Source organism: Sarcophilus harrisii, chromosome 4, assembly GCF_902635505.1.
Source record: "Sarcophilus harrisii chromosome 4, mSarHar1.11, whole genome shotgun sequence".
Lineage (NCBI taxonomy): Eukaryota > Metazoa > Chordata > Mammalia > Dasyuromorphia > Dasyuridae > Sarcophilus > Sarcophilus harrisii.
Genome location: NC_045429.1, coordinates 307,559,924 through 307,580,136, shown reverse-complemented (window position 1 = coordinate 307,580,136; position 20,213 = coordinate 307,559,924). Strand labels below are relative to the sequence as shown.

Below are 20,213 nucleotides of genomic sequence, written 5' to 3'. Positions count from 1 at the left end.
AAAATTCCACCTCTACCTCTTCTCTACAACTGCAACTATTAATTATAGAAATCTCACATAACCATTCAAAAAACCTTGAAGCTCTGTGAGAGCCATAGGATCTTGAGTTTAGAGTTAGAAGGTACCTCAGAGACGCTCTAGTCATCAATGGAATAAAAATGGTTTTAGGAAGGGAGTAAACTTTAGAGACAGGATCTAAACCCTACCACCTTCATTCTTCTGTATTATGTGGTCTCTCCTAAGATTGCTTTTCAGCAAGTTGATTCTGCTCAGGTCACTGACCTTTCTGTTCTTTTCTGTAAACTTCCACTCTCCAAGACCCATACCCTATTTGATCGAGGGCTCAATCAATACCCATCACCTTCCTTCACCCTCCACTTCCTGGAATTATTAATGATTTGGACCATTTTTGTACATCGTTTTTGACATCAAAGCTGGGAACCAACAAAGTTTGTTTGACCTAGTTTCGACTTTATGCCTTTAAATCCACTACCTCCAGGAGCAACCCTAGTGTGAAGGGAATTGTGCACATAGATACCTACTCTCTAAAGGGAATAATCAGAATACCTGGCTGGGTTGGCTGAGCTGATTTCCCTCCAGTGGCACAGAGATCAGCTCACTAATATTCCACCAAATACCAAGGCTATAACTTTCCTGCCTTTGCCCCTGCTTCCCCATGCTCCTGCTCTAGATATTTCATTTAGTCCCTGAGCTTCCTTCTGGTGTGCATTAAAATGAGCCCATCAAGGGCCTGTTGCTTTGGGCTTTCTGGATTCTTTTGTGAAACTCATTTCTAAGTACCCAAACTGCTGCTAAGAGCTGGGACCTGCCTTGTCAGACATCAATAGCTCTAGCTCCATCTTCACTGCTGTCAGTCTCAGAAATTCTGCTTGTCTACGGGTGAGTTGTTGCACCCTCCCTTTCCTCCACCCACTTAGTTGTCTATCGTAGAAACAGTCTCTACATCTCCATCTCAAAGTTGCTTTTGCTGCCAATAATGCCTCAGGCTTCTCCTCTACTGCTGGTCAAAATTCTGCCCCAGATTTTTTTTTCTTGCTTTCTTAAACAAGGGTGGGTTAGTAGGAAGGAGAGGAAGCAGATCTTGGTTTGAAAAAAAATTTTTTTAATAAAATTCTGCTTCTTTTTATTCCCCCCTTCCCTTTGTTATGTGCTGCTTCTGTTTCAGTTTTGTTATCTTTTAGTCCATTGGAGATCAGTTCCTGTGAGCTATGGGATGCTTTTTAGATCTTTCCTTTTATACTCCTTACTTAGGCAGCATCAAAAAGGGTTATTTGGACATCATGGGGGTGGCTCCTTCTTTCTTCTCTGAACTTGATTCCCAGCCTTTACACTCAACTGGGTTAGGATAAGTGATGTTTTTTTAATCATACTTCAGGGTACCTATAGTACCCTATAGAAGGGATTCTGAAACCATTTTTTGTTTTCAGTAAGGATGGCTCTTACCCTCAAGAAACTTCTGGTCTACCAGTTAGAAAGGAATTCTATGTGTATTTTAATTAAATATTAAATTTATTATAGATATATATGAATTAAAGAAGTTTCTTTAATGACACAAAATTCTTACTGGATAATATGACTTAATCCAAGAAGTAAAATCTTTTTTCAATAGTGTCTTTAAATACTATACTGAATTCAAAATTCTGGGTACATCCAAATCACACAAATAAGTACAATACAGTAAAATTTGATAGGAATAAAAGAAAAACATATGAGCAGTTTTTAGGACTTCTTAACTGTGAACTTCTTTTTAACCATTGGATAACTTTATTTCAATTTAGTTGGTTTCCTTTGAAGTCCTATGTATTTTATTTTTTATGTTAAAAACATTCTGAGAAGTAGTTCATATAAGTATACACAACTGTGGTAGGGGTTCATGACCCCAAAATGACTAAAAACCCCTGAGTTAGTGGCTATGTAGAAAAACTTAAGGAGGTAGAGATTACTTTTAGGTGGGAGAGTAACCTCTCCTTTTCCTAACGGAAAAGTCTCATGGAAATGGCATCAGTGTCATGTGCCTTGATAGAAGAGAGGATTTTAATAGACAGAAGTATGAAAGACTAGACTATACAAATTCAAAAGGGCAGGAAATAGAAGGATGAGATGGGGAAAGGTTTGTAATCCCATTTTGCTGGAATGAAGAATGCATAAGGGGAAATAATGTGAAAGAACTGGTAGGTTGAAACCAAATTGTGGAGAGCTTTAAATGATAGTTAATTAAAATTTTCAAAGGTTTACCCATCTCAACTATGATTAGATATCCTTCCCAAAACAACCATACATCTTTCTAAAAGTTTCATTTCTACTTTTCCCTAAAGGCAACACCATCCTTACCCTATGGGCCACTCCATGCCATCTACAAACTTTTAATTCAAGCAGGCATTTATTTAAGGGTATAGAATATGTTAGTTTGCCTCAGTTCCTCATCAGCTCCTCAAAATGACTGGAGAAGGAAATGGCAAACTGCTCCAGTATCCCTGTCAAGAAAACTCCAAGCAGTTATATATAACTGAAATGCCTCAACAACTAAAACATATATTAGGCACTAAATTAAACATTAGGATACAAAAAAAGATAAAAAGAAGTTTCTTTAATGGCATAAGATCCTTATTAGAAAATATGACTAAATCTAAGAAGCAAAATTTCAGTAGTGTCTTTAAATACTATACTGAACTCAAAATTCGGGGTACAACCAAATCACACAAATAAGTGTCCTTATCCTCAAGGAATTCACAATCTAATGGGAAAGACAATAAGCCAACATGTACAAACAAACAATAAGTATATATATATGTAGGAAAAATAGGAGATAATTAAAAGAGGAAAGAGACTAGATGGGAGTTAATGGGGGTGCAAAAGGCTTCCTGTAGAAGGGATTTGGTTAGGATTTGAAGGAAGTCATGTAAATCAAGAAACAGAAATTAGGAGGGAGAGCATTCCAGGCATGAGGGACAACCTGTAAAAATGCCTGGAGTTGAGAAATAGAGTATTTTGTTTGTGTAATGGCCGGAAAGGCCATTATCACTGGGTTGAAGCGTACCTGCCTAGGAGTAAGATGTAAAAAAATAGAAAAGATGGTGGAGGGTGGTGCGAAGAGGGTCTAGAGTGAAGGTTGATGAAACTTGGTTATGAAGGACTTTGAATGAAAGATTTTCAATCCTGGAGATGACAGGAATTTATTTATTTAGTAGGGAATTGACATGGTCAGAACCTTACTTTAGGAAAATCATTTTGGGGGCTGGAGGATGGATTGGCTGTGGGTGGGTGAGAGTCCCCCCACCAGACTATTGCAATAATACAGGTGTGAGGTGATGAGTGGTATCACTATAACCAGAGTGGTATCAGTGTCATAGAAGAGAAGGAGGTGTGTTAGAAAAATGTTGCAAAAATCAACAGACCTTGCCAACAGATTTGATATGGGGATGAGAGATAGGAGTCCTGAGTGATTCCTAGATTTTGTGACTGAAAGACTGGGAGGATGGTGTTGCCCAGGATAGTACTAGAGAAGTTCGAAGGAGAAGAAAGTTTAGGGGGAAACATAATGAATTCAATTTTGGACATACTGAGTTTAAGTAGTCTATTGGACTTCTAGGTCAAGATGTCTGAAAGGAGCTTAGAACTGTGACGTAGGTATCAGGATAGGTAGGTTTGAGAATTAATAACAAAGAGGTGATAATTAAATCCATGACAGCTGAAGTAGGGCTGTTTGATAGGTAAGACAGGTGGATTGTAGCTCCCTTCAAACACCCCGTGACCCCCTTTAAATGGACTTAAAAATGAAGGGAGGTGTCAGTTTCTATTATTTTTCAAGGGTCAACCCTTTTCTTGCTGGTCTGTTTCAGTCTTGGCTGGACACTCCGCTGGATGTCCTGTTGCAAATGTCTGTCGCCACCTGGTGACTGAGACTGAGCTAAGCCCTATGGACAAACCACCATGAAGCCTTTGGAAGACCTCATGTCTACTTAACCACTATGGAATTTAGTATGAACAATGAAAACTATATGAAAGAATAGGAAGAAATGTGGTGATCTGGATACCTCGTGAGAGAGTAAATCTCCCTTTCTGGGCTTTAGCAATCCCCTTCCGTAATGGCAGTAGGATCTTGTTGGGGGTATCAATAATGCTGCACTGGAAGTAGAGCCAGGACTACAAATTTTGAAAAATTTCCCTCCTATATGTGAATATCCACAGGGAACTTTGATTCTTCCCTGTTCCACATGCAACTTGACATCACAAAGTGAAATAAATAAAACCATAATATCATGTAGATCAGAATTTTGTGGAATTAAAAATATGTCTATGAAAAGTAATATTAGTTACAGGTTGCATCCTACATAACTGCTTGTTATATGGCCCAAGGAGATACAATGGGTTCCACAACCCAAAGGCAGTCCTTTTGGCATATTTCAGAGGAAAGCCTGGTCATCAATCTCCTCTCTTGTTTTCTTATTCTTTCTGTTCTTTCTCTGCATTCTTACTAGCTTTATTATTCCCACTATATAGGGGGAGATCCTGTAAATCCTATCTTCTAGTTTTGATCTTGTTAGTTTCCTCTTTTGTCATGCTGGGAAGAAGTACAACTTCCAGGGTCTGTAGTAATTTAGGTATCTCTTGTAAGATAACCAGTCTAAACCTTGTCAGAAGGAAAAATTGTTGTATATAAATTCAGAAGCTAAGATCTTTGTCATATAATTGCAGAATTCAAGAGCGGAAACGTACCTCTATGATCATCTCATTCAGTTGTCTAATCTATACATGGAAGCCTCACTCTAACATACCTGACAGGTTGTTATTCCAAACTTTTCTTGAAGACCTCCAAAGATGGGAAACCTTCCTTTTGTGGCAGTCCATTCTATTTTTCAACATCTCTGTTAAGGAGTTTTCCTGAACTGAATGGATGTCCATCAGTTGGAGAATGGCTGAATAAATTGTGGTATATGAAAATTATGGAATATTACTGTTCTGTAAGAAATGACCAACAGGATGATTTCAGAAAGGCCTGGAGAGACTTACACGAACTGATGCTGAGTGAAATGAGCAGGACCAGGAGATCATTATATACTTCAACAACAATACTAGATGATGACCAGTTCTGATGGATCAGGCCATCCTCAGCAACAAGATCAACCAAATCATTTCTAATGGAGCAGTAATGAACTGAACCAGCTATACCCAGAAAAAGAACTCTGGGAGATGACTAAAAAACATTACATTGAATTCCCAATCCCTATATTTATGCACACCTGCATTTTTGATTTCCTTCACAAGCTAATTGTACAATAATTCAGAGTCTGATTCTTTTTGTACAGCAAAATAATGTTTTGGTCATGTATACTTATTATGTATCTAAGTTATATTTTAATATATTTAACATCTACTGGTCATCCTGCCATTTAGGGGAGGGGGTGGGGGGGTAAGAGGTGAAAAATTGGAACAAGAGGTTTGGCAATTGTTAATGCTGTAAAGTTACCCATGTATATATCCTGTAAATAAAAGGCTATTAAATTAAAAAAAAAAAAAAAAAAAAAAGGAGTTTTCCTGACATGTAGACTAAATTTTCCTCTTTTCAACTTTAATTCACTGCTCTTAATTCTGCCCTCATTTGGTAGTTCTTCAAATACTTGAACATGGTCCCCTTGATTCTTTTTTTCTCTAGGCTAAACACAGATAGGTAGACAGATAAATAGATAGAGAGATAGACAAATGGACAGACATGTTGATGGACAAATGAGTGGATGATGGATAAATAGATAAATGGGTAGATAGATAGAAGATGGATGGATGAATAGATGGATGGATGGATGGATGGGTAGATAGATGGAGCATGGATGAATAGATGGATAGAGAAAGAGACAGGCAAATACAGCATTTATTAAGTACTTACTATGAGTTGGGCTATGTACTAGTTATACACATAAGAGTGAATAAGAAAGCTCTTTCTGCCCTCAAAAATCTTTTACTTTAATGAGAGAAGATTGCACTGGGGGAAGAAAACCTAGAAGAGGGAAAGGAGAGGTCCAGCATGGTGTGGAGATGACTTGGCTGCAATGAGGTCTGACTCCAATTAAGGTAACTGAAAGCTCCTTTATTAGAATCAGTGACCTAGGGGAGGAGGTCAAAGCTTTGGTCGGGGAAAGGATAATGATGGATGAAATATAGGGAGCACTTGAGGAGATGATGAAGTGTCATGGAAGCCTGGTTCCAGTCAAGATTAAGTAAAAACTTATCTGTCAGAGTCTGCAAACCACCTGCTTCAAATGATCCCAGCATGTCATGGATTCAAGGTCCTTTGCCATTTTGATTGCCCACCTTTGGTTTATGAGTAAATGAAAAAAATTATTTATAATGTTTACTTAGTTATTATATTTATTTTTATTATTATTTTCAGATTAATTTAAAGATTAATTATTATTAATTAGCTATATTAAGCACACTTACCATATACCATATAAAAATACAAAAGTGAAGACAGTTTCTGTCCTCATAGAGTTTACATTTTAAAAGGAAAAGACAGTCTATATAAGAATGCTGGGAATATTTTGATTTAGAAAGGAATGGTAAGTGGAACCATGGGAATAGGGAAGATAAATTGATAGACCCTTCCTAAGAACAATGACAGCACTGATTTGATTTTGTTTTCAGAACTGAAAAATGTGGGCAGGGGGAATGACAGTGGAGTACATGGGAAATTCATTTTTTAACCCAAGTATAAGACTTTACATTTATCCTGATTGAGTTTTAACTTATTAAATTTAGCCCAGTACTCTAGGGTCTGTCAAGACCTCATATTATCCATTGTTAACTAGGCCTCCCAGCTTGATGTCATCTGCAAATTTAATGAGCATGCCATTAATACCTTTATCCAAGTCACTGATGAAAATGTCACTTGAGCCAAACACAAATCACTGGAGTTTTTCACTGGGACCTCCTGCCACATTGATATTTAGCCATTAACAACTATTTTTTTTTAAAGTTTCTTTTTAATGTATCTAATGGCATTATTGTCTAGTCCATATCTCTAATTTCTCCACAAGAATAGTGTGACATACTTTATCACAAGTTTTGCTACATCTAGGCAAATCACTGCATTCTACACATTTACTGGTTTAGAAACCATATTAAACAAGGAAATCAAGATAGTCTGGCAAGACTTATTCTTGAAATTCATGATTTATTCATGAATCAGGCTGGCTTTTTGTAATCATCACTTCCCTTTCAAGATGTTTGCCAACCATCTTTTTAATGATCTGTCCTAAAATTTTTCCAGGAATCAAAGTCAAGCTCACTGATCTACAGTTCTACAGAATCTTTTCTGTTTTTTATTTTGGGAGAAAGGGAAGAATTATTTGCCATTCTTTTTTCTTGTGGTACCTCTCCCATTATCCATGATCTTTCAGATATCATTGACAGTGGCTCAACAGTCACATTTGCTGGTTCTTTCACTACCCAGGGATATAATTCCTCTGGGACAGGTGAATTCAATAAAAGTGGCTAGTCCATCTCCTACTGTCTCTTTATCCTGAATATCAACTCCCTGTTGGTCATTTTTGTTCTGTCATTCCTAGTGCAAAGATTATTTTTTCCCATCAATTAAGATCTATTGAGTACTTACCAGGCTCAGAGCTCAGGCTTTCTTCCTTGGTGTGTGGACACTCTTGCGTGCCCCAACCCCTCAGTTCTCCTCTCTCTTTCATTGTCCCCTGAATCCATTCCTCTTTTCACCCTCTCCCTTCATTCCCTAATATGCTGTGCATTATTTTTGACTCCTGATTCAATAAATATTATATATCAGGATCACTTGTCCCTGACTAACCTTGGGTAAACCCTTGCATGTCCTTATATTTCAACATCTCCACTGATAAGGCAGGTAATAGAATGACAACTCCCAGCTAAATTCTAAAGCTTTTCTCTTTGTATCCATATTACCAAGACTGGGTGATTGACAACTTGTCAGTTTGGGGCATATTATTCTTATCCTCACCATAACTCTCCACAACTCCAGCTGACATACTAGTTGGATCACTAGGAGTGAGACATGGAGACCCAGATTTCCCTAAGCATACCTCGTTAACTCTTAGGAAAGATGGGGGCCAGATGAGACTGAGTAGAAAAGGCATTTCAAGTCCTAAAAATAAGAAAACTCAGATTGTTGTTCAAGGTAAGATTACTCACCATCTCCTTAAGTTGTCCCTGATTTTTCCTGATCATACATTTACAGGCTTCATTCCCTCCATCTGATCTCTGTCATCCCTCTCCCTTTCAAAATCCTTCCCTTGTCCCATAGGACAAGATTTGCCATTCTCTGATCTTGTGATACCTCTCCTAGAGTCCAAATATCAAGGTTCAACTCAGGAATTAATTACTTCCCACCTCCCACATCCAAAAGCCTTCCCTAATCCCCACCTCCAATTAGAAATGAATCTTCCTTTTTGTGAGCATTTCCCCTTTCCACTTTACTTTGTCACTTTCTTTGGATAGTTACTATATATTGTGTCCTAAATGTGAAAAGAAAGGTAAGTCCCTTTTCCCTTCAATGATTACTGGCATACAAAATAGAATGATGAGATAGATGAAAAATGATGTGAAAGTTTAGTTTCTAGCAAGATAAATCAAAATTGGGTGATCTAGAGGCAGAGCAATGTTTGGGAAGAAATACACAAGGCAGCATAGTATGAGAATGGCTGGTTTTAGTTTCCCATGCCTCAGAAGATATTCTCATGAGAGATGATTGAGGACAGTTCCAATGATCTTGTGATAAAGAAAGCCATCTACAACCAGAGAAAGGACTGTGGTAACCGAGTGTGGAACTGTGGAACTTAATGTGAACATAGTATTTTCAATCTTTTTTTGTTGTTTGCTTGCATTGTGTTTTCTTCTTCATTTTTTTTCTTTTTGATCTGATTTTTCTTATGCAGCAAGATAATTGTATAAATATGTATACATATATTGAATTTAACATATTTTTTAAAAAAGATAGTTTCATGAGTTCTTATTGCTGGAAAAAATCAAATCCAAATCCATAACTGGTGATAAGCTTCTTTTCTAAAAAAAATAAGTTTTTATTGATTTAAAAAAAAAAAATCATCAGAGTTATCCCAAGTATTCCTTCCCCTACTTCTGGGTAGCATATAACAAATAGTACTTTTTACAAAGAGAAAAAAATTAGCACTTGCTCAAAATATAGAAAAAGTTAAAAAATATTTGCAGTAGATAATTCTTGTACGCCTTTCACATCCACAAAGGAGACTGAGGGTGTCCTCTCATATCTCTTCATTTGAGTCCTGTTTGATGTTTATAATTTTATTATATTTACTTTGGATTTTTTGGTGTGTAGTTATTCTTTCCATTTACAAGGTTGTAGTCACTGTATATATTGTTATCTTGGTTCTGGTTACTTCACTCTGCATCAGTTCATAAAGATCTTTCCATGTTTTTCTATTTGTCACACGTATCATTTCTTATATAATATTCCATTAATTTCGAACCACAATGTTTAGCTAATCCTCAATTGATGGACAGATATCTACTTTGTGTTCAGTTGGTAAGAACCAATCACAAACAGATATTTTGGAGGATATTAGTACTTTCTTCTAGGGACTTCCTAGAAATGTAAACCCATTAATGGAGTTTCTGGTTCAAAGGGTACGGACATTCTAATCGCTTTATTTGCATAATTTTCAAAATAATTTGCCATTTCAGAGTTCCATCAACAATGTATTACTGTGCCTATCATTCTACAACCGTTTCAACATTGATTATTGCCATTTCAAGTCATTTTTGCTTATTTGCAGGGTGTGAGGTAAAATATTAGGGTTGTTTTATTTGCATTTTTCTAATAATAAGAAAGAAAAGAAATTCTTTTCTTATTATTAGTAATTTAAAGAACAGTTTTATGTGGTTGGGAATACTTTACAATTAAAATTTAGCGTGGTTGATCCTTAGATAGAAATCACACCCCCAGGCCCGTAGGGGAGAACACAGGTAATTTGCATTTGTCTTTTACCCCTGATTGGATTATAGAATTTTACTTAATTTTTTTGTCTTTTACCCCTGATTGGATTATAGAATTTTACTTAAATTTTTTGTCTTTTACCCCTGATTGGATTATAGAATTTTACTTAAATTTTTTGTCTTTTACCCCTGATTGGATTATAGAATTTTACTTAAATTTTCTGTCTTTTACCCCTGATTGGATTATATAGAATTTTACTTAATTTTTTTGTCTTTTACCCCTGATTGGATTATAGAATTTTACTTAAATTTTTTGTATTTTACCCCTGATTGGATTATAGAATTTTACTTAAATTTTTTGTCTTTTACCCCTGATTGGATTATAGAATTTTACTTAATTTTTTTGTCTTTTACCCCTGATTGGATTATAGAATTTTACTTAAATTTTTTGTCTTTTACCCCTGATTGGATTATAGAATTTTACTTAAATTTTTTGTCTTTTACCCCTGATTGGATTATAGAATTTTACTTAAATTTTTTGTCTTTTACCCCTGATTGGATTATAGAATTTTACTTAAATTTTTTGTCTTTTACCCCTGATTGGATTATAGAATTTTACTTAAATTTTTTGTCTTTTACCCCTGATTGGATTATAGAATTTTACTTAAATTTTTTGTCTTTTACCCCTGATTGGATTATAGAATTTTACTTAATTTTTTTGTCTTTTGATTGGATTAAGAATTTTTTAATTTTTGTATTTTACCCCTGATTGGATTATTAGAATTTTACTTAATTTTTTGTATTTTACCCCTGATTGGATTATATAGAATTTTACTTAATTTTTTTGTATTTTACCCCTGATTGGATTATAGAATTTTACTTAATTTTTTTGTCTTTTACCCCTGATTGGATTATAGAATTTTACTTAAATTTTTTGTCTTTTACCCCTGATTGGATTATAGAATTTTTCTTATATTTTTTTCTTTTACTATTGGATTATAAATTTTATTAAATTTTTGTTTTTACCCCGTTGGATTATGAATTTTACTTAAATTTTTTTAACCCCTATTGGATTATTAAAATTTTACTTAAATTTTTGTTTTTCCTATTGGATTATAGAATTTTACTTAATTTTTTTGTCTTTTACCCCTGATTGGATTATAGAATTTTACTTAAATTTTTTGTCTTTTACCCCTGATTGGATTATAGAATTTTACTTAAATTTTTTGTCTTTTACCCCTGATTGGATTATAGAATTTTACTTAAATTTTCTGTCTTTTACCCCTGATTGGATTATATAGAATTTTACTTAATTTTTTTGTCTTTTACCCCTGATTGGATTATAGAATTTTACTTAAATTTTTTGTATTTTACCCCTGATTGGATTATAGAATTTTACTTAAATTTTTTGTCTTTTACCCCTGATTGGATTATAGAATTTTACTTAAATTTTTTGTCTTTTACCCCTGATTGGATTATAGAATTTTACTTAAATTTTTTGTCTTTTACCCCTGATTGGATTATAGAATTTTACTTAAATTTTTTGTCTTTTACCCCTGATTGGATTATAGAATTTTACTTAAATTTTTTGTATTTTACCCCTGATTGGATTATAGAATTTTACTTAAATTTTTTGTCTTTTACCCCTGATTGGATTATAGAATTTTACTTAAATTTTTTGTCTTTTACCCCTGATTGGATTATAGAATTTTACTTAAATTTTTTGTCTTTTACCCCTGATTGGATTATAGAATTTTACTTAAATTTTTTGTCTTTTACCCCTGATTGGATTATAGAATTTTACTTAAATTTTTTGTATTTTACCCCTGATTGGATTATATAGAATTTTACTTAATTTTTTTGTATTTTACCCCTGATTGGATTATATAGAATTTTACTTAATTTTTTTGTATTTTACCCCTGATTGGATTATAGAATTTTACTTAAATTTTTTGTCTTTTACCCCTGATTGGATTATAGAATTTTACTTAAATTTTTTGTCTTTTACCCCTGATTGGATTATAGAATTTTACTTAAATTTTTTGTATTTTACCCCTGATTGGATTATATAGAATTTTACTTAATTTTTTTGTATTTTACCCCTGATTGGATTATAGAATTTTACTTAATTTTTTTGTCTTTTACCCCTGATTGGATTATAGAATTTTACTTAAATTTTTTGTATTTTACCCATGATTGGATTATATAGAATTTTACTTAAATTTTTTGTATTTTACCCATGATTGGATTATATAGAATTTTACTTAAATTTTTTGTCTTTTACCCCTGATTGGATTATAGAATTTTACTTAATTTTTTTGTCTTTTACCCCTGATTGGATTATATAGAATTTTACTTAAATTTTCATCTCCTCAGATAATTCTGGAAACTAGATAAACAATTACCGTCGTGGAATTATCTAGAACTGGAAGGTTCTCTGGGGCCCTCTATACACTTCCTCATTTTGCCAACGAGAAAGCCCCGAGACTTCGCCCGAGTCATACAAGTTCTTGGCGGAACCTGAACCCGGCTCTTTGGCCTTTTCCAACTTTGAACTAAATCCATGTTGCCCCAGCGCAGCCGTGTGACCTTGGGACACGTCACACCTCTCTGGGCCTTCCTCTTCTCGTCTGTAAGAACCAGAGGTCGCGCTGCACGAGCTCAAGCCGTCTCAATTGGGTCAAGGTAAGGATGGGTCTTGGAAGGCGGAGCGGGATCCCGAAAGGGGCGGGGCTGCTCCTCCCACCTGCTCTGGCGCGGCCCCGCCCCTTCCCAGCCCCCACTGCTTTACGGCCAACTCTAACTCCCGCGAAAAAGATTCTTGTCGTAAAGAGGCACCTCCCTCTTTTCCTTCTGCCCACCCCCTCCCTCGCTCCCGCCCTCCTTCCCCGCTCCCCCTCCCAGCCGCCCCGCGCCGCCTGCGCGGCCCGCCAGCTCCTCCTCCTCCTCCTCCTCCTTCCCCCCCGCCTCCTCCTCAGGTAATGGCCCCAGCTGCAGCCTCGAGTAGGGCTGGCTGCGGGCGGGACGGGAGGGGGGGGGGCGGGGGAGCGCGAGGCCGGGGGCGTGAGGCGCGAGGAGGGCGCCCTCCCGGGCCAACCTGGCGGGGAGGGGGGGGGCGCTGGGGGGGGGGGGGGGGCGCCTGAGCGCCGCGCTTCTTCCCGCCGGCCGCGCCCGCTGCTCCGTCCTCCCGCACCGACCCGCTATTCATCTTCTGTCCCCTCATCGCCACATTCCTGTTCCCTGTTAGCAGCCCCGGACCCCTTCTTCGTTTTCCCTTTGCCTTCTCCCCTAAACCTTCCCATCTCCTTCCTTTCGTCCCCTATTCCCCTTCTTCAGCCCCTAAACTTCTCACCTCTCCCCGTCCCCTCTCCTTATCCCCCGTCCCCACCCCTCTCCCTCTTCATCCACGTCCCCATCTCTTCATCCCTGTCATAACCCCCTTACCCGTCAGCTCCTGAGCCTCTTCTTCATCCCCATCCCCTTCTCATCCCCCACTCCCAGCCCTCTCCCTTCACCCCCTCTCCCCGCAGCCGCCTCTCTATCCCTACCTCCTTTTCCCCTCACCCGCAGCCTCCCTCTTCAACACCTCTCTTTTTCTCCCCATCCTCAGTCTTCTCCTCTCATTCCTTAATTCCATCATTCTCCCCCCTTTTCGCTCTCCTCTCAACGCTTTGTCCCTTTTTCCTTTCCTTTCCCCTCAATCTCTAACCCTCCCTTCTCATCCCTATCCCTGTTTCTTTCTCTTTACCTTTATTTTTCTTTCTCCCTTATTCCCCTTCACATTCCCTAACCCCTCCCCTAATTCATCCACTCCATCCTTCTCTCCTCATTCTTCTTTCATTCTATAACCCCCCTCTTCATTCCCCATCCCTTTTCCCCATCTCCCTAATCTATGCCTCTTTCTTTATTCCCTTCCTCACCCTCTTTGCTCTTCCCTCAACTAATTCCCCTTCCTTATCTTTCAAGCCCCATCCCTCTCTTGATTCCCTAATCCTTTTTCCTCATCCTCTATCCTCTTCCCTCTCCCTTCATTTTTTAATTCCCTTCTTCTTATCCCTACCTTTCCCCCTCCATTCCCTAATCCCTCTTCTTATCCCCCCATTCTCTAAATCTCTTTCCTCATCTCCCCATCCCTCTCCCCTTATTCCTTTATCCCCTTTCTCCTCAACATCTGTACTTATCCTTAACCATTCCTCAATCCCCCCCATCATTACCTCATCCCTCTCCCCTCATTCTTTTATTCCCTTTCCCTTCATTCCCCCTCATATTCCCAGCTTCTCATCTCCCTTTATTAATTTCCTTTATCCCTTTCCCTCCCCTCCTACTCTTTTACTCTTTCTCCCCCCAATCCCTCCAGCCCCAGCTCCTGCCTGGAAGAGAAAAACTGATTTTCTGTGCCAGGCAATGCTTGAACAAAGCCCAGACCTAGAGCATTTGCACCAGCAACCACAGCAGAGATAGGAGACAGCAGCCGCTGCTGCTGCTTCGTGCCCCATGCTTGTGCTTTCCCTCCCTTCTCTAGGTTAGCATCAGGCAGCTGTATGGCAGGAAGATGGCAGAGGACAACCAAAGGGTGGATTATTTGGCTGGGTTTTGCTGCCCAGTTGGGGGTCTGGCTGCAGGCAAACCCCGGGTGCTGTGCCATGAGTCAGAAATCTACCTCTCCAATGGGAGTGAATTCGTCTATATCTACAACCAAGAGGGAAAGCTGCTAAATGTAAGTATCCCAGATGCTCTGATATACCTCCAGGGCTGATTATATCCCCTTCATAGGAGCTTAGATTTAGAGCTGGAGGGGTCCTGAGAGGTCATCAAGTCTAACCCACTCATTTTACCATTGAGGAAACTGAGACCCAGAGAGTTTAAGTGACTTCCCTGGGCTTATACAGCTAGTCAGTGTTTGAAGCAGTATTTGAACCTAGGTCTTCAGGCTCAAATCTAGCGTTCTTTCCCACCGTACTATGCTATCTTTCAGTGGCCTTGAGAAATACAGGTGAAGTTTCCATTATAAATAGCATAAAGATGAATGTGTCTTTCCTAGTAATTGCTAGATTCCTATCTTTCTCCCCATGACACACAAAGCTATCTTTCTATTCCTGGTGATCAGCTGCACCCCTCACTCTACATATGCAGCCTCCTGCCACATGAATGCATGTTCTGTGTTCTTGCTCAATGGGAAATGTTTGATCTTAAATGTTGCTTTTAACTATTTCTAAAAAGAAAAAATATTCAGAGTACGTTATGTGTTTTCTGGAGAAGGGAATTTTTGTCTTGTATCAAATACCATGTTAGAATCTCTTGCTCTAGAGGAAATCAAAGGAGAGAATTACAATGAACTTCAGGGTTAATAAGGTATCTTTTCTATGGGACTGGTAAAAAGACCATTCTAGAATTTTAAGTTATATTATTTGGCTATACATTGTCTAATGGGTTCATTCTCTTCACATCTAGGCTGTATATAGGTTTCCTGATCAAGTCTGGCATCTGGAGCTCCTTGCCTTACGTAGGGAGCTATATGTCCTGTGTGCTCGAAATGGCATTTACTGTTTGTCATTGGACCCTCAAAGCAGGTGAGGTACAGTGTATCCCAGGAGTTGTAATGGTCTCTGGTTTGGCCAAAGAATTTAATAGCAAGAGTAGCAACTGCTTTTCTGGCATATATCTTTTAGTATGTTTGAAATGATGCGTGACATCACTCACCCAATTTAGATACTATTTGATTTGTACTTTCTAACTCCGAGAAAGACGATTAAAGATGGCAGAATACCATTGGACTAGATTCTCTCCACTCTGACTTCCTTAACTCCATCCTTAAAATGCCTTTAAGATATTGTTCAGAATAAGTACTATAGTGGTCAATCAGGAAAATGTATTCTTTATTCTTGGACATCAGTCCAGATCTAAAGTGTTTTTATCCTCTATTCATTTGACCATGTACCTATTCATGTAGTACTTTTCCCACTCCCATCTTCTGGACCACCTGTGACAGGGGTAGCTCTTTTGGCTTTCCAAGACTCCTTTGCTCTACTCAAGAAGTTTAGGAAATGTCATTCAGATCAGTAGAGTTTGAAGAAGGAAAACAACTTCATGGTTTTTGTCAGACTTGTCTATCTTTGGCTTTAATGATTCCTTTACTTCTCTAGTATTGATTTGATAACTGTGAGATGTCTCTCCAGTAAAAGAGGATAGGTGATCCAAAAATAGTAGCCCCTATTTCCTTGCAACTTTTGTATTCAGGTAAGTCTTGTCTATGAGAACTGAGGACTTAACATGGCAAGGCAAAAATCATTGACTTTTTTTTTTTCATTAATTCTTTAATACCTGAATTGTTGTTTGAGAAGAAGCTATCATTTATAGGATAACATATTCTCTAAGGAAATAATGAAGGAGAATGGAGATAACTTTCTTATTGTCAGAGATGATGAAAATACCTAGTATTTTTTATGGCTAATTTAGCTCAACACTTTTTGTTGGTAATGTTTTGTATAATTGATTATCATAAGAGAAAATGGAGCAGGAGTCTATTTCTTCTGAATAAAAAGGTAAATTGCCATTGGCTTCTAAGGTTATAAATTCGGTTTCTGGAACATTTGTCCACCCTCATGTAATGTGTTCACTCATGAGCCCACTGTTTTCAAAGAGAAGTGGGAAGATAGTTTGACAGAGCTGCACAAGGTGCTATTTAATTGTTATACTTCCAGAAAGAGTTGCTATGTTCCCACTACTTCACCAGCAAGACATTTAGGAGGATTGACAATAAATACCTAGATATGTGATTGATAAGACACTTCTAAGGACCATCTTTTCCTCTTTAGCTTGTTAAGAGGGTGTGCTGGCTACACACTTTGGGCCTTTGTCTTGACAAAGCTTTTCCCTGTTTGCTTGAAGGTTGGTGAACCAGACTGATGGCGAGGATAAAGAAGGCGATTTCCCTTCAAGTGTATTTCCTGTGGATTCAGACTCCTGTGTGTTCCCTGATGCTACTCTGTGTGCTTTCACGGTGCTGAATGACATCATCATCACTCTGGCTCAGGGCCCATCCAAGTGGAGGATGAGACTGTTTGAGCAGCCCCAAGGCTCAGATAGGGACCCCAGGCCAGGGAGCCAGTTCAGTGAGGTGGAGTTCTCTACCTGCATTTTGCCATCAGGGAGCAATGGGAAACCCCTGGCCTCTCGCTTTCTCCCCGTCCTGTGCTGTGCATCCCCTCCAGGCAGCAGTGTTTTTCACACACCTTGGTGTAGTTCTGGAGGTTTTGTGCTAGAGGAGACCCTCTTTGGTTTGCTGTTTGGAGCAGATGCTGCACTTCTGGAGTCTCCCATGATCCTCTGTGGTTTTCCAGATGGTCAGCTGTGCTGTGTGCCTTTGAAGGCTCTGTTATCTCCTGAGATGGCTCTTGCTGGTCCAGAAACCCCTGTCAAGATACTTCACCACTTGGAAGAGCCTGTGGTCTTCATTGGAGCTCTGAGAACAGACCCAAGGATCCTAGAAGACATGGATGAGAAACCATTAAATGAAGACACAAGCTGTGATTGTATGGTAGCTGTTGGTCACTATGGCAAAATGATGGCCATTAAGTCTAGTCGGGAAGAAGGAGGAAACTTGGTGCCAGAACTCAGAGAATACTATATTAGGGGACCTATCCTCTGTGCTGCCTGTGGTGTGGGAAGCCGCATGTATTACAGCACCCATTCTGATCTTTCTGTGGTTGACCTGGCTTGTAACAGCAACTCTTCAGACCCTGAGAAGATAGATAATACCCAGGGAGTGCTACCTCCAGTTCTGTCTCCAGCCAGTTTAAGTATCTGTAGCGTTGTGACTCTTTCTGTATCTTCTAGGGCACCTAAAGGTACTGGCAATTACTTAGAGATAAACCAAAGATTTTGGGGCCTAACCCATAATTTTACAATCTCAGTGAAGCTGTTGGTAGATCCATCTTTCACTTGCTCATTCTATTCCATCCCTTCCTGTAGCTTCAATTTTACTACCTTTTCTCACATCCTTGTTGTTAAATCACTTGTTTTACCTCAAGCAGTGCTGATTTAAGTTTAAAGAAAAAGTTGGTTTTTATGAAGTATGGAACTTAAGTAGCATTCCTGCAAAACTCTCCTCTGTGTTTTAATTCTCATCTTTAGTGTTGGAAGAAGGCTTGTCTTTGCTTGCTTTTGACCCTTGACTGTTTGGTACATTACTCACCTGCAACAAAGGGGCCTGATCATGTGCAATAAATAGTTTAGGATAAATTCAGATTGACCTAACTAGGCTTTTAGTTGTCTTTTGAAGGTTAAAGAAGCAATTGGTCAAGTCATCAAATGGCCTGCCAGTAAACGGCTCTAAAGCAGATGTGTGTGGAAGTGAGAGGTTCCATTTTTGTGGGTATGTTTTCCTCTAACTAAAGACAGAGAAGGTTTGAACTCTGCCTTTCTAAAAATGTAAGGGGGAAAAGGAATGGAATGATCATTTTCATTACCATAGTTTTCATTAAGGTAACTTGTGAGTGTGCTAATTAATTCCATCCTGGAAAACATTTTATATGAAGAATATTCTTTTAGCAGTAAAAGCCAAAATTGTCTCCATTGTAGAGACTACAGGGAAAGAAAAATGAATTGCCAAAGAAGAGAATACCAAACTAGTGAAGACATATATATTTGTAACCTGTTAGTGTACCTTTTTAACAATGAAAAATAAGGTTACGTATGATGTCAGCAAAACAGCCTTACTATCATATGATATTTGCTTGAGAAAATGTAAAAAATGTTATTTATGAACCAAAAACTTAAGTATATAAAGGGATACTCTTTGGAACACTCAGAAAAATCCATGTATTTGAAAACACCTTTCTATTGACTTCTTGAGAAAGTCATTCAAAAGTTGCCTGTCCTGACCTTCATTGCTGGCTGTCTTCCTTGGCTTTCCTGTTTTTGTACCCCATCATTCATCAAATGAGATAATAGGGCTTGAAGTGGAACAAGGGCTGGGGGAACCAGCAATTTCTTCAAAATAAACAAGATCGTGTTAGCTCCAAAGCATCCTTTACAGACGGTAGAGGAGACTGGGAAGGAAACAAAACTATGGTAAAAGAAACAGAGCAGCTTTCAGAAAGTTACTTGCCCTTCACTACAAAAGCTGATAAAAGGCTCTCAGCAGGACTCCCTGCTGTGTCTTCTTTGTTTCTCTTTGGAAATGCTGCAACATTGTTTTCTGTAACCTGTCTTGCATTGCATAGCACTGTTACTATTGTTGTGTTGTATGTGTTTATTGTTTTCCTTGTGACTTTTCTTACCTTTTTTTTTTTTTTTTCTATTCATTGTAGTCAGATTAACATACTTATTGCCATTTCTCTAACTGTATAACAGAAATATATACTTAGTATTCTGTCTGAGGGTGGGAAATTTTTCTTCCTGGTCTTTGGGCAAGTTACTCTTATCTGTTGCACCAGAATTACCTTTCTTCTTCAATAGCTTATTGGTCTTTTGCTAGCATGTGGTCAAGAGAGACTGTTGTATGACTGAGATGTTAGCTCCTGTTTGCTTATCAGGTCCTAACCATGTACATGTCATATGTTAGGTGAAGCAGAGCTATTGGCTCTATCTGCCAAGGGCCGACTGATGACCTGCAGCCTGGATCTGAGTTCTGAGGATTCTCGACCAGTAAGGATGACCACAGGAAAAGTGGGTCAAAAAATTAAGGAATTACTCTCTGGAATTGGCAACGTCTCAGAGAGGTAAACATATTGTCTCCTTAGCTATTGGTGCAGATATGAATATTAACCTATTAAAATGTGTCCTATTACTCATATTCATCATTTAGGTGTGTTTTAATGCATATTGGTTTTTCCTCCAGTGTAGTGTTTAAGATACTGAGCGTTGCCATTGGCTGGACAAAATGCTGCATAAATTTGTAGTTTGAAGTTAGGAAGCCAAGCTATCTCAGGAAGACAAAAGAATCCTTCTCTCTTTCAAGCATAACAGCTGCATCCTTCCCCTGGTAGGAGAAAAAAGGATACCCTTAAATCCAGCTAGTCTTTCCTATCAATTTTACCATGCAGCTTAGAGGTGACATGTGAAGGAATATGTACTTTAGATGAATTCACTTATCTATAACTTTTGCATATCTCTTTCTGATTTTACCAGGGTATTATAAAGACTATCTGAACCACAGATGGCAATTGTTTTGAATTATTTCTGTAGCTTCCCACTGCTTTCTTTTAAAAATTTTCCTTTTTTTTAATTATGAATTTAAACAT

At 38.1% G+C, this 20,213-nt stretch overlaps 1 protein-coding gene across 3 annotated transcripts in view; it reads left to right on the top strand.

Annotated features, from left to right (window-relative positions):
• The first annotated feature begins 13,119 nt into the window (after positions 1-13,119).
• Positions 13,120-20,213, top strand: part of FAAP100 (FA core complex associated protein 100) — a 36,363-nt gene continuing 29,269 nt past the window's right edge. For 2 of the 3 annotated variants that reach the window (XR_004233788.1, XM_031965628.1), the window contains exons 1-4: positions 13,120-14,686; positions 15,421-15,539; positions 16,858-17,816; positions 19,535-19,691. Coding sequence is in view for 2 of the 3 variants with exons in the window: in XM_031965628.1 (XP_031821488.1) it covers positions 14,522-14,686; positions 15,421-15,539; positions 16,858-17,816; positions 19,535-19,691 (1,400 nt within the window). In the remaining variant the exon portion in view is untranslated. The remainder of the gene's footprint in view (positions 14,687-15,420; positions 15,540-16,857; positions 17,817-19,534; positions 19,692-20,213) is intronic. The other variant, XM_012548595.3, reaches the window with a different exon arrangement.